The 14,701-nt window shown below is 37.6% G+C and overlaps 1 protein-coding gene across 1 annotated transcript; it reads left to right on the top strand.

Annotated features, from left to right (window-relative positions):
- The first annotated feature begins 28 nt into the window (after positions 1–28).
- On the top strand, positions 29–14,651 carry LOC133326467 (uncharacterized). The gene is made up of 9 exons (XM_061535100.1): positions 29–61; positions 341–1,030; positions 6,745–7,419; positions 7,666–8,331; positions 8,779–9,522; positions 12,894–13,215; positions 13,281–13,453; positions 13,511–13,966; positions 14,208–14,651. Exons 2-9 carry the CDS (start codon positions 410–412, stop codon positions 14,649–14,651), a joined length of 4,101 nt encoding a protein of 1,366 aa, XP_061391084.1. The 5' UTR covers positions 29–61; positions 341–409.
- Positions 14,652–14,701: the final 50 nt, after the last annotated feature.

The raw sequence follows: 14,701 nt of genomic DNA, 5'->3' as shown, positions 1-14,701 counted from the left end.
ACCCGATGAAGAGGCCAAAACCGAAGAGGAAGATACTAAGCCAGAAGATGAATTATTATGGGTAAGATTTAAATTTATGAAAGAAAGGACCTGCTTTAGAGCGCTTTGCCAGCTTGTAGAAAGAGATTAGTGCGTACTACATCCTGGATAATGGGGTCGATCGATTGATGTGAAGAAAACCGAGAAATTATTATCTGAAATTATTGGGAAGGGGATATGAACTTAAAAAGGGTTTGAAGGGAAATTTCTTTGAATTTTCAGTCCAAGTTTTAGGGTAGATTTTTTCCTTTAAATTCTTGTTCCACACTATAGTAAAAGAATTTGAGTATTATTATGGAAGGTTTCCGGAAAACGTGGAGATCCTAACGACATTGATGGCGATGGCATTCCAAACATACACGACGATGACATGGATGGTGATGGCATTGCCAATCATGAAGACAACGATATGGATGGCGATGGTATTCCCGCCGAAGAGGATACCGACATAGATGGTGATGGGACACCCAATCACCTGGATAATGATATTGATGGCGATGGCACACCCAATCACTTGGATGAGGATATTGATGGTGATGGCACACCAAATCATTTGGATGAAGATATCGATGGAGATGGTGTCTCAAATGAAAAAGACAACGATGTTGATGGCGATGGTGTAGCCAATGATGAAGATGACGATATTGATGGTGATAATACCCCGAATGATTTTGATGATGACATGGATGGTGATGGTATATCCAATGCCCATGACATGGATGTGGATGGTGATGGGGTACACAATAAACAGGATGATGATCATCATGATATGGATGGTGATGGTATCCCCGATCACCGGGATGATGATCGTGATGGTGACGGTGTGCCAAATCATCAGGATGATGATGTCGATGGGGATGGCATACCAAATAAATTGGATAGCGATATTGATGGTGATGGTATACCAAATGATCGAGATGCCGATCGTGATGGTGATGGTTTGCCAAATGAACGCGATGATAATGATGGTGAACATGACGACAAGAAATGGGTAAGAATTGCGGGTCATATTGTTGTTGATTTTTTGACTTGACACACCTACAATGATCACTTCTATGGCACACAATCACTTGTGATATATTTTTGAATGCACGTTTCGGCACTTAAACACGAGATTTGAGCAAGAAAAAAGAAATTTGAAAATGAAAATTCACTGTTAAACAATTTAAGACACTTTCTGTTCACTACTTCTCCTTCTTACAATGGTTTCTGTTTGCACAAAATTACACAGTTTCACTGAAATATTTGAAACTTGAATATGAAAACAAAAAATCGGAAACACTTCTTCATGATTACAACATTCTTCAGCTGCATATACGACTACCTTCTTTCCATAAAGAATATATTTTTATTAAATACAAACAATTGGAAGGTTTCCAGAGGCAAGGACATCGACGGTGATGGCATACCCAATGAACATGACTACGACATGGATGGCGATGGCATTGTGAACAGCGATGACAATGATGTCGATGGTGATGGTATACCCACCGATGAGGATACCGATATCGATGGTGATGGCAAACCGAATGCCGAAGATGATGATATCGATGGTGATGGCATATCAAATGAACGTGACCGTGATGTAGATGGCGATGGTATGCCAAATGATCAAGAACCACATTCCTTGGATATCGATAAAGATGGCATACCCAATGATGAGGATAGTGATATCGATGGTGATTCGATACACAATGAATTGGATGAGGATATGGATGGTGATGGTGTACTCAATTTACGTGATCGTGATATTGATGGCGATGGAGTGCCCAATGTCCACGATGATGATCACAGAGATATGGATAAAGATGGTGTTATCGATGAACATGATGCCGATATCGATGGTGATGGTATACCCAATGATAAAGATCATGATATCGATGGTGATGGTATACCAAATCAACAGGACACAGATCGAGATGGAGATGGTATACCAAATGTTAAGGATTCGCGAGATTATGAAGCTGATGATAAAAAATTGGAAAGGAAAATGAAACGGGTAAGAAGGCAAGACACGAAAAACAAAGAAAAATAATTTCACACAGATCCAATCATCAATTGCCCCATGACACTTCTGATTCGGGACTCTGAAAAAAAATTAAGAATTAACTTTTGATTTTTGGGAAGATTTCTAGAGTTCGTGCAAATGACATCGACGGCGATGGTATACCCAATCACAAAGACCTATATATGGATGGTGATGGCATATTGAACCATGAAGATTCCGATGTAGATGGCGATGGTTTGTCAGCGGCCAAAGATTCAGATATAGATGGCGATGGCAAGGCAAATAGTGAGGATGAAGATGTAGATGGCGATGGTATAGCCAATGACCAGGATGAAGATATTGATGGTGATGGCATTGTTAATGCTGAAGAACCTCACAGCCTTGATATCGATAATGATGGCGTAGGGAATGATGATGATAGCGACATTGATGGTGATGATATACCCAATGAATTGGATGATGATATGGATGGAGATGGTATGCCAAATATACGTGACAAAGATATGGATGCCGATGGGATACCAAATGCCCATGATGACGATCATCGTGATAGTGATGGTGACGGTATCATTGATGAACATGATGATGATATTGATGGTGATGGTATTGCTAATCATAAAGATACAGATATTGATGGTGATGGGATACCAAATCAACATGATTTAGATCGTGATGGTGATGGTATACCGAATAAGAAAGATCGTCGTGATGGCGAAGCGGATGATAAGAAATCGAAACATAAATTGAAACGGGTAAGAAAAATAGGGGAACATATTGAATTTCATTCTTTTCACAAATAATCGTTCAAAAACTATCCTGAATTGCAATCTAAAAAAATATCTCTCAAAATCATTTCTGAAACTTAAATAACTACAAATACAACAGCATACGGAAGTCATTCGGAAGCTATACTGAACCTCGATTCGAACATAACTAAAGGTCTTTGCAAATCATTTATAAAAACTGGAATAAGTACAAATACTATAGGATATAAATCGAAATTAAGTACCAAAAATACTATACTAAGAAATATGGATCCCGATTTCAAGTAACAAATTAACGATCTCTTAGTTTCCACTTCAAAAAATAATACAAAGGATCTCTCATTTCACTAGACCTACAAAATCATCAAGAATTTCAACAGTAAATTAAGGATTTATCGATCTCTATTTGCAAATTAAATACAAATACAAAAATATATATTGAAAAAAATGGCATAAATTAAAAAATAAAATTAAAAATGTCAACTACCCTCCCTCTATCTATCTACACTACCATCCTGTTGTCCAGAGTTCATTAACACGATTTTTACGCCGACGACATGCCCAATTATTCATTTCTCAACCCATTTAAAAATCAGGAATTTCGAAAACAATTTAAAATATCCCAGACTTCATACCACAAAACCTACAAAATGATCCTGAATTTCAAAGACAAATTAAGGAAGCACGTGCAGACTACATGATCCAGAACTTCTATAACAAATTAATGATGTATCAGACTCAATTTCTATATAACAAACAAATACAAATCTAAATATTAAAAAATCTATCGATTGGTTTCCACTTTTAAACTTAAAAAAAAACCGACTCTACTCTATTTTCTGATTTTCTATCATCCTGCCTGTTCCATACATCTGAGGCCTCATTCCATGTACGTGTTTGATTATTAAATTATGCTTTTCTGGAAGATTTCCAGAGCCCGTGAACACGATTTGGACGGCGATGGCATACCCAATGACAAAGACAGCGATATGGATGGTGATGGTATTTTAAATCACGCCGATTCCGATGTTGATGGCGATGGCATACCCATTGGTCAGGATACCGACATCGATGGTGATGGTAAATTGAATAGTGAAGATGAAGATATCGATGGAGATGGCATTGCCAATGAAAAAGATGAAGACGACGATGGTGACGGAATGGCTGATCGCGATGAACCCACATCTTTAGATTTCGACAAAGATGGTATACCCAATGATGAAGATGATGATATTGATGGCGATGTTATCCCAAATGAATTGGATGAAGATATGGATGGTGATGGAATTTTAAATATCAAAGATGTAGATATCGATGGTGATGGTGTACCCAATGCCCACGATGAGGATCATGATGATCTGGATGATGATGGGATATTGGATGAACATGATGAGGATATTGATGGTGATGGTATACCGAATGAGCGGGATGATGACATTGACGGTGATGGTTTGCCAAATCACAAAGATACAGATCGTGATGGTGATGGGGTGCCAAATGAAAAGGATTCGAGGGATGGTGAAAAGGATGATAAGAAATTGGGTGTTAAAGTGAAAGTGGTAAGAGGCAAAAAATGAAACCGACGAAGTCTTTCTTGTGTTTTTATCTTTATCGTTCATATTTTCTTCTTCTGTTATCCTCAAATGTGAGCTCTTGGGGTGTTGTTACATTACTTTTTCTACTTTCTCTTCTTTAAATCGTACATTTTATTCGGATCGCATACAAAATTTGTGGATTTGAAAATTTGTCTTCTCTCATTTTATCTCTTCTTGGCACCTTTCTGGTTGTTTGTTTTAAAAAATATTGACTTTTTGTTGGGATTATTCAATAGTTTTGTTCTATTTCCATTTTGTTTTTGTTTCCATTGGTGTTAAATTACAAATTTTTATGGCAAGACTTCCAGACGCCATGATAGTGACATTGATGGCGATGGTATTCCCAATGTCCATGACACCGATATGGACGGTGATGGTATTTTAAATCATGAAGATTTTGATGCCGACGGTGATGGTATACCCACAGATCAAGATTCGGATATTGATGGTGATGGTACACCCAATCATGAAGACGATGATATTGACGGCGATGGCATTGCCAATGACAAGGATCACGATGTAGATGGTGATGGCATGTCAAATGATGAAGAACCCAAAAGTTTGGACTTAGATGGTGATGGCATACCCAATGATGATGATGAAGATATCGATGGTGATGTTATACCCAATGAGCTGGATGAGGATATGGATGGTGATGGTATTTTAAATGTACGTGATAAGGATATTGATGGGGATGGTGTGCCAAATGTTCAAGACAAGGATCATCGTGATATGGATGGTGATGGTGTGCCGGATCATCATGATGACGATATTGATCAGGATGGTATTCCCAATCACTTGGACAACGACATAGATGGGGATGGTATTCCCAATGACCACGATATAGATCGTGATGGCGATGGATTCCATAATCATCAGGATGATAGTGATGGTGAGGCAGATGATAAGAAAAGGGGACAGCACAAGGCGACACGGGTAAGAATTGAAAGAAATGATCATCGACATGCCATGAACACCAACACATTGTATCTGAAAATGTTGGACTATTTCGGATAAGAAACAAGGTTATTAAAAAATCCCCACCAGTAATAACTATGGACCACCACACATGACCAGTAACAAAACGTTTTGCTAATCAAGTCACTACTCGAAAACCTGATTTCAGAATCTAAAAAAAAACAACATTATGGCATACAGACATTTTTCCCTTAACAAATTAGATTTTCCCAAGAAATAAAAATTCCCTGGAGTGGCAGTGGTCTAATATGGCGATCACTGTACCCCACAACAAATTTTTGAAAGAAGTAAAGACGCCTCTGTATTAAATCTTAACTTTTGGGAAGATTTCCAGAGGTGTCGCCGCTAGTGACATTGATGGCGATGGCATACCCAATGTCCATGACACGGACATGGATGGTGATGGCATCCTAAATCAAGAGGACAATGATGCCGATGGTGATGGCATACCCACTGCCGAAGATTCCGATATTGATGGTGATGGAACTCCAAATTTCGAAGATGAAGATATTGATGGTGATGGCATTACGAATGAAATGGACCATGATTTGGACGGTGATGGTATGCCAAATGATGAGGAACCGAAAAGTTTGGATCTCGATGGTGATGGTATACCGAATGATGATGATGAAGACATCGATGGTGATGTTATACCCAATGAAATGGATGAAGATATGGATGGCGATGGTATATTGAATGTACGCGATCGTGATATTGATGGCGATGGGGTACCAAATGTCCAAGATATAGATCATCGTGATATGGATGCGGATGGTATACCGGATCATCATGATGATGATATCGATGCTGATGGTATACCAAATTTGAAGGATGATGATATCGATGGGGATGGTATACCCAATGAGAGGGATATAGATCGCGATGGGGATGGTTTCCACAATGAACAGGATCACAGTGATGGCGAGGCGGATGATAAGATAAAAAAGAAACGGGTAAGATTTGACACTACAACGTCACCACCATCACGTCACTATCACGGTCAGTTACACGGTCACTCTCTCTTTCTTTCTCTCTCTATCTGTCGACTCATGAGACTTACCAAGTCTCCACAATTCGTACAATTTATTTCGTCCAATTTTACTCGTTCATTGTCTTGTTGTCTGGGTGGGATGACATTCTGGGTCTTGTCTTGTGGATCTGGAATTGTCATCACCAAAACAATTCCATATTTATACAAGTTTTTTACTTTTCTACTTTACTCTGCACAAAAGTTTTCGTTTCTTTACACTATTTTTCTGTTATTGTGGTTTGGGGTGGATCTTGGATCCACTTCCGAACAGAAGACATTTAAAATGTTGTGAAAAATTAATTTAAGTATTAAATATCGACATTATGGAAGATTTCCAGAGGACATGGCAGCGATATTGATGGTGACGGGATACCCAATGCCCATGACACCGATATGGATGGAGATGGTATACTGAATCACGAGGATATCGATATGGATGGTGATGGTTTGCTAAGCCATGTTGACCCGGATATCGATGGTGATGGCACACTGAATCATGAGGATGAGGATATCGATGGTGATGGCATATTAAATGAAAAGGATCATGATGCAGATGGTGATGGTTTGTCGAATGAACATGAACCGACAAGTTTAGATATTGATGGCGATGGCATACCCAATGATGATGATGAAGATATTGATGGTGATGTGATACCCAATGAATTGGATCCAGATATGGATGGTGATGGTATACCAAATTTGCATGATAAGGACATTGATGGCGATGGTGTGCCGAATGCCCATGATGATGATCATCCTGATATGGATGGTGATGGTATACCCGATTGTCTGGATGATGATCGGGATGGTGATGGTATACCCAATCATAAAGATGATGATATCGATGGTGATGGTATACCCAATCATAAGGATGATGACATAGATGGTGATGGTATACCCAATCACAAGGATGTGGATCGTGATGGTGATGGCATAGCCAATGAGCACGACGATCACGAGGGTGGTCATGTGCATGACAAAAAGGCGGATAAAAAGACGACAAGGGTAAGATATTAAAAAAAATTGTTGAAAACATGGAACATCGGAACATTTCAAACAAAGAAAAATAAATCTACACACCAGACAGTCAGTCGCCACATGAAGAAACGTAACACAGATTTTCCATGGGCGGGTCAATCAGTTCCCCATCATGATTCGCCTGCTCTTTTAAGCATTTGTTTTTTCCTCTCTCTTTATGTTGCGAATAAACATTAAAAAAAATTGTTTTTAAAATATCCCCACCTACGGAAGATTTCCAGAGATCATGACATCGATGGTGATGGCATACCCAATGTCCATGACACCGATATGGATGGTGATGGTATACTGAATCATGAGGACAGTGATATGGATGGTGATGGTCTGCCAAGTCATGCCGATCCTGATATTGATGGCGATGGTACTTTGAATCATGAGGATGAAGATATTGATGGTGATGGTACCTTGAACCATGAAGATGAGGATGTTGATGGTGACGGTTTGGCAAATGAGCATGAACCCAAGAGTCTGGACATTGATGGTGATGGCATACCCAATGATGATGATGAAGATATTGATGGTGATGTCATACCCAATGATTTGGATGAGGATATGGATGGCGATGGAGTGCCAAATGTCCATGACAAGGATATCGATGGTGATGGTGTGCCAAATGCCCATGATGATGATCATCGTGATTTGGATGGTGATGGTATACCCGATCACCGGGATGATGACAGCGATGGGGATGGTGTACCCAATCATGAGGACGATGATATCGATGGTGATGGCATACCAAATCATTTGGATGTGGACATTGACGGGGATGGGGTGCCAAATCATCTTGATACAGATCGGGATGGTGATGGGGTGCCCAATGATCGTGATGATCATGATGGCGAGGCCGATGATAAGAAGGCTGGTGGTAAAGTTAAGAGGGTAAGAATTTAATAGAAATTGGTTCGTTGGTTGGTTGATTCGTTGTTGTTGTTCTCTATCCACCATTCTTATCATGAGTCATTCTTACGTCAAATGAAAAAAACGCAAAACTAAAAAGGACGAATATTATTTCATTTTTCAAAACAACGTTGGTTTACTTCTAAGGTCCAGCTCGTTAAAAAACTGGTCTAAATGACAGAATACAGAGCAAAAATTACATTCGTTTCCCCCCAACCGAGTTTTAATTATTTGTTATATGGTTTTGGTTTTTTAATCTAAAATGTCCAACCTGAAGCTTAACAGCACAATAGCACTTACTCCAACTATCCTGATCCCTAAAGAAAAAAGACCCTATATTTTAAAGTTATGGAGTTTTTTTGGTTAAAAACATTTCAATTTTTGAAAATTTTGAAAAAAAATAAAATTCATAAAAAATATCCTTGGAAGGTTGCCGGTGAACCCGACATAGATGGTGATGGCATACCAAATGCCCAAGATCCTGATATGGATGGTGATGGTATACCCAACCACAAGGATTATGATGTCGACGGTGATGGCATACCGGCCCATGAGGATAGCGACATCGATGGTGATGGCAAACCCAATACCATTGATGAAGACATTGATGGTGATGGTATTAACAATGAAAAAGATCACGACATTGATGGTGATGGCTTGCCAAATGATGAAGAGCCTACCAGCCTCGATATCGATGGTGATGGTATACTCAATGATGATGATTCCGATATTGATGGAGATATTCTACTCAATGAAATGGATGCCGATATGGATGGTGATGGTATACCGAATACTGTGGACAAGGATATCGATGGCGATGGTATACCCAATGCTCATGATGAAGATGATCATGAACCCTCAGCTATGCAAGCAAAGGCCATTAAACGTGCCAAGCGTGATTTGACCGAGGCCATTAAACAATCTGATATGGATGGTGATGGTATACCCGATGATTTGGATGAGGATAAAGATGGTGATGGAGTGCCTAACCATCAAGATGATGACATCGATGGTGATGGTATACCCAATTATCAGGATGATGATATCGATGGTGATGGTGTCCTCAATGAACATGATGTTGATCGTGATGGAGATGGTTTGCTTAACGAGGAAGATGATAGTGATGGTGAGCTTGATGATATTGAAACAAGGCCAGAAGATGAATTGCTATGGGTAAGATTGTAATGATGACAATGAAAAAAAAAACTGAACAAAAACTTGTTGATTTCTTTGATATCCTGATCATTCCCTTCTACTTTCACTGTAATTTACTTGCAATTACTTCTATTACTTGATAATTATTGTTTGTTTTATTTTTAAAGTTTACAGGTTTTATAAGTTTACCTACTCATTATTAATTGGGAATATTGAGTTGCCGACAAAAAACACATAGCATTCTCTTCACTCATTGTTTTATATAAAACATTCTAAAATTATATTAAATTATATTCCTAGCGTTGTTGTTATGGCTGCCAATATCACATTGTTGCCGATTATTAGAAATATACGTATCATTTATTACTTGATATCATTTTTTTCTTGAAGGTCACACACAGCCGGATGATGGATTTGGAGGGAGAAGTATAGGAAGTACTTTACTTTTTCCTAAAATCTCTCTCCACTCTAAGATCTGAAATAAATTTTCTGTGTGTGACCAAGACATTTCCTTTCTGCCGATCACAGTTATTGATTTGAATATCGTTTTTTTTTACCTAAAATTAGTGTATTCTTTGCTAAGATCCTGGGTTATTATTATCGCAAATATCCTTTCTCAACATTCGATCGTTCCATTGCAGTTGCACATATATATATGATGGTGAACATTTTGATTTAATATTCTTAGAACGCTTTAATTTGCATGCCGAAAAATAAGCTTTAAATTTGATTGCAATTTAATTTTAAGTACCCGCTTATCCTAGAGTAGAAAATGTAGTTATTATCCTTGGAAATCTAAAAAAACTTTTTTTGGAAATTGTGTTAATTTTACATTGATTTTTTTTCCTTAAATATGGTTATTTTAAAAATTTGGAATACTTTTAACCTCATTAATTTTAATAATACCGACATTGTAGAAATGTGTTTAGATAGCTGGGATAGTTGGTTTGACACACCTTGCAGTTATATATAAAGCTTAAGATATGCTTTTAGGCGCAACTTATTTAATAAAGATGTGTATTTTTAAGAGTGGTGAATTATTATATTCCACCATGGGTTATAACGTACGACGACTGCTAACAACACTTAGGTTCGAACTGCTAAAAAACGAGTCGAACTTTTCATGGGGTGCGCATTTAAGATACAAATAATAGCTTATTCGATTGGAGCATGGATCAATGAACCGACATATCCCAATTTCAATACCAAAACTCCTAACAATAGCAATAGTAGCCAATAGATCCATATTTAATATTTATTGTAATCAACATCGACGTTGAATTTCATATAAACTGTATGAGGTGTCCCATGAATATTTCGAGGTGTTTCAAGCGTAACGACAAAAATATATGCTTAAAGAACAAATCATACATTCCGATAGCACATAATTATAGCCATTTTTAAATTAAATATATTATTGGAAAATGTTTTCAAAATACGGTACATTAGGGTATTGTTATATGTAATCTATAATTAATTATAGATCGATATTGATGGATTTTGGTAGGGAGATTTTCCACCGATATCTATGCAAAAGCTAATTTACTTCCAATTCTGTCAGGAAATGCTTCTAAAGCCGAATCGGACAATCTTCGAAACTGAACAAAATTTCAGCACCTCGAAATTCTTTCGGGACATGGCAGACATATGTTGCATAATCGCATTAGCATTGCATTCTGGTCAAGAATAAATACACATTATGTAGTCAAAAGCGATGAACAGATGAACAAAACTACCACTGAACCTTCTTCGGATCTATAGTCCAAGCATGGCCAATATATAGCGATAATTTCACCCTCTATGGTGATAGTAGTAATACATAATAATACTTAAATGTGTAGATACCTTAACATATTTTAGTATTTCTCCCATATTTGATTTATATTATAGGTCAATATAGTTCGACGAGGCCGACCACAACTACCAAAATTTGCACTCTATTGACCGATTAAAGATCAACAGCTCCTCTGTGGAATATTTTCCGAATCATGTTTTCCCGGTGTAAAAAAATATTCCTTATGATTCAAATTTTGTTATTTTACACAAAAAAGTTTTGGTTCGTTTGACCCACTAAATATTGACCTTCGTTATCATGACAGCCATTCGACTTAGTTGGTCGCCTTCCCTATGGAAACTTTGTGGTGTTTGCCTAATAATTGTGGCTTCTTAAAGGACTAGAAAAACAGACAAAAATAAAAATTTCGGTCCTTCATACGTAAAATATCATCTGAACATCTTCGAAAATTATAGGCGTGGTAATGGTAATACTGAACAATATCAGAATATGTAGAAACCCTTAAATATTTGCGTATAACTCCCCACATACAATACATACAATAATATAATCGGTACCAATTTAAAGGTGAGCTCCTCTGGAATATACAGTCAGAAGTAAATATAAAAGCCAAAGAATGAGAATTTGGTAATTTTTCTTATAAAAGTCTGGGTCGATTTGACCTTCTAAATATTGACCGATCTTCATCAAAACAGTCACGCTTATTGCATGGTCAGACCGTTCTCACTGTGTAAAATGTTGTGATGTTCGGACCATAATGTTGGTCCATTCCATTCCCTAAATATTAACCGATCATTATTAATGCCCACAACTCGCCCTTCATGCAAAATGGACGGACACGTATGTCAAGATCGACTCAGCTAGTCGAGATATTACGATCGGTAAACTAAAAGGTAGGTCTAGGATCAATATTTCACGGCATTACAAATTCTTGGGGCCACGCAAAGCTATAATACTCTTATACTATAGCTGTGTAGGGTATGAAAAAACGTAGACACCTGCCAATATGTTGGTACAACTCCCATAACCTAGTTAATACATTAATATGATAAGTATTAATTTAAAGGAGAACCACTACTTTTGAATACACTGCCAACATCACCGGTCTATCTCCTCTGGAGGAAACAGTCATGCTTATTCTTTTGATTACGATTCAGCTTGTCGTAATATGACTAACGGTATACCAACTGGTTTAAGGTCAATATTTTACGGCGTTACACACTTTAGGGTCCACACCATATTGATATCAAAACATCATAGATGGGTAGGATATTATGTAGAATTACAAACGGAATGATAATATAGGTGTCAGTTGTAGAATAATTTGTCACCGAAGTCAACCTATAAAACCCTACCATTCAGAAATTCAAATAATGATTCACATATAATGTAACATACTTTTAGGCTGCACGAAATAACTCACCTCCATTTGCAAACTGAAGAATTATTTTTTAAATAGCTTCAAATAATTAAAGAAAATTAACACAATTCCCAAAGAAACAGTACATATTTCCAGGATTTTGAAATAGTATTCCTTCCAAATATTCCATATAAATTCTAATCAAAAATTATTCTTCCCTCCCGATATAATTAGGAAGGTGAAATTCCTGCTCAACGTCGTAGCCGTGATCACATCAATGAACTCCTGCAACTCGATGAACAATCGAATGCCCGTGAAAAGGCTTTGGATAATGTGGCTGAAGTCATCTTGCGTGACATTAAGCGTACCTATGAGAATGCCATTAAACCATTGGAAGTTATGTACAAATATCGTGACTTGAGTAATCGTCACTTTGGTGATCCGGAAATTTTCTCCAAACCATTGGTATTGTTTATGGGTCCATGGTCTGGTGGTAAATCATCGATTATTAACTATTTGACTGATAATGAATATACCCCGCATTCTCTGAGATCTGGTAAGTTTCGAATTGCAATTGAGTTTAGAGTCTATTTTGGTTTTCTCTTGTATATATTTTCAAAGGTGCCGAACCCTCTCCTGCCTATTTCAATATTTTGATGTGGGGCAATGAGACTGAAGTTTTGGATGGTACACAATTGGCTGCCGATTACACATTCTCGGGATTGCAGAAATTCGGTCAGGGTTTGGAGGATCGTTTGCGTGGCCTGAAAATGCCAATTAAATTGTTGGAAAAGGTAAATGTCAATTTTTAAATATTTTTAAAGAAAAATTAAAATTTGGTATTGTTGCAGGTTAACATTGTTGAAATTCCCGGTATCTTGGAAGTACGCAAACAAGTTTCCCGCCTCTTCCCCTTCAATGATGCCTGCCAATGGTTTATCGATCGTGCTGATATTATTTTCTTGGTCTATGACCCAGCCAAATTGGATGTTGGCCCCGAAACTGAGGCTATTTTGGATCAATTGAAGGGTCGTGAATATCAAACCCGTATTATTTTGAATAAGGCCGATACTGTGAAACCTGAGGAATTGTTGCGTGTTCAAAGTGCTTTGATTTGGAATATTTCACCATTGATGTCATCGGCTCAACCACCATTGGTCTATACTACCTCCTTGTGGGGTCGTCCCTACCAAGAGGGTGCTCCAGCTCGTTTGCTGTTGGCCCAAGAAAGAGCCTTTTTGCGTGATCTTCGTACTGCTGTCGATAAGAGAATTGAAAACAAAATTGCCAGTGCGCGTCGTTTTGCTGTGAGTATTGTCTTTTATTTTTCAAGGTCTATCTAAGGCGTGGATTTTTTAAAAAATTATAATTTTTTAGAGAATTTTTTTCAAGGCGTGGATTTTTAAAAAAATAGTTTTTAGAGAATTTTTTTCAAGGTGTGAATTTTGTAAAAAAATACTTTTTAGAGAATTTTTCTCAAGGCGTGGATTTTTTAAAAAAAATATTTTCGGTATATATTAATAACGTATTTCCCCCTCCACCTTCCAGGTCCGCGTCCGTAATCACGCCAAAATGGTTGACTGCTATTTGAATACCTACTACAATCACAAGTCCTTGTTTGGAAACAAGAAACGTATTGCCGATACGATTATTGAAAATCCTCAAAACTATCACATCTATGAGGGTCTCTCGACTTTGACTAACATCTCACGTTACGATTTACCCGATCCTGAAGTATATCGTGATTTCTTCCGTTTGAATCCATTGTATGAATTCAAGAAGTTATCGGAGACCTGCTCATACTTCCGTGGTTGCCCTATTACCAAATTGGATGTGGCTATTGCTTACGATTTGCCCGATTTGGTTGGTAAATATAAACGTATGGCTGAGGCTGCCTTGGCAACGGTAGAACAAAAGGAAGCCGCCACAGCTGCAGGTGCTGCCATAGCGGATAAATCAGAGGCTGATAAGAATAAAAAGACTAAAAGTTGAGTTGATAGAAAAAAAGCAATTAAAAACAACAACAACAATAAATAAAACAA

This window comes from Musca vetustissima, unplaced genomic scaffold, assembly GCF_032173495.1.
Source record: "Musca vetustissima isolate MV318-11 ecotype Yass unplaced genomic scaffold, APGP_CSIRO_Mvet_v1 utg383546, whole genome shotgun sequence".
Taxonomy (NCBI): Eukaryota; Metazoa; Arthropoda; class Insecta; order Diptera; family Muscidae; genus Musca; species Musca vetustissima.
This window is presented reverse-complemented; position numbering and strand designations above follow the sequence as displayed.

What these genes read in the sequence shown, in the direction of transcription:
- LOC133326467 (XM_061535100.1), top strand. Translation starts at nt 410, where the DNA reads ATGGATGGTGATGGCATTGCCAATCATGAAGACAACGATATGGATGGC. An exon ending in CTGGTGGTAAAGTTAAGAGG is followed by an intron (nt 8,332 to 8,778) that starts GTAAGAATTTAA and finishes TATCCTTGGAAG; the next exon opens with GTTGCCGGTGAACCCGACAT. An exon ending in CAATTAAATTGTTGGAAAAG is followed by an intron (nt 13,454 to 13,510) that starts GTAAATGTCAAT and finishes GTATTGTTGCAG; the next exon opens with GTTAACATTGTTGAAATTCC.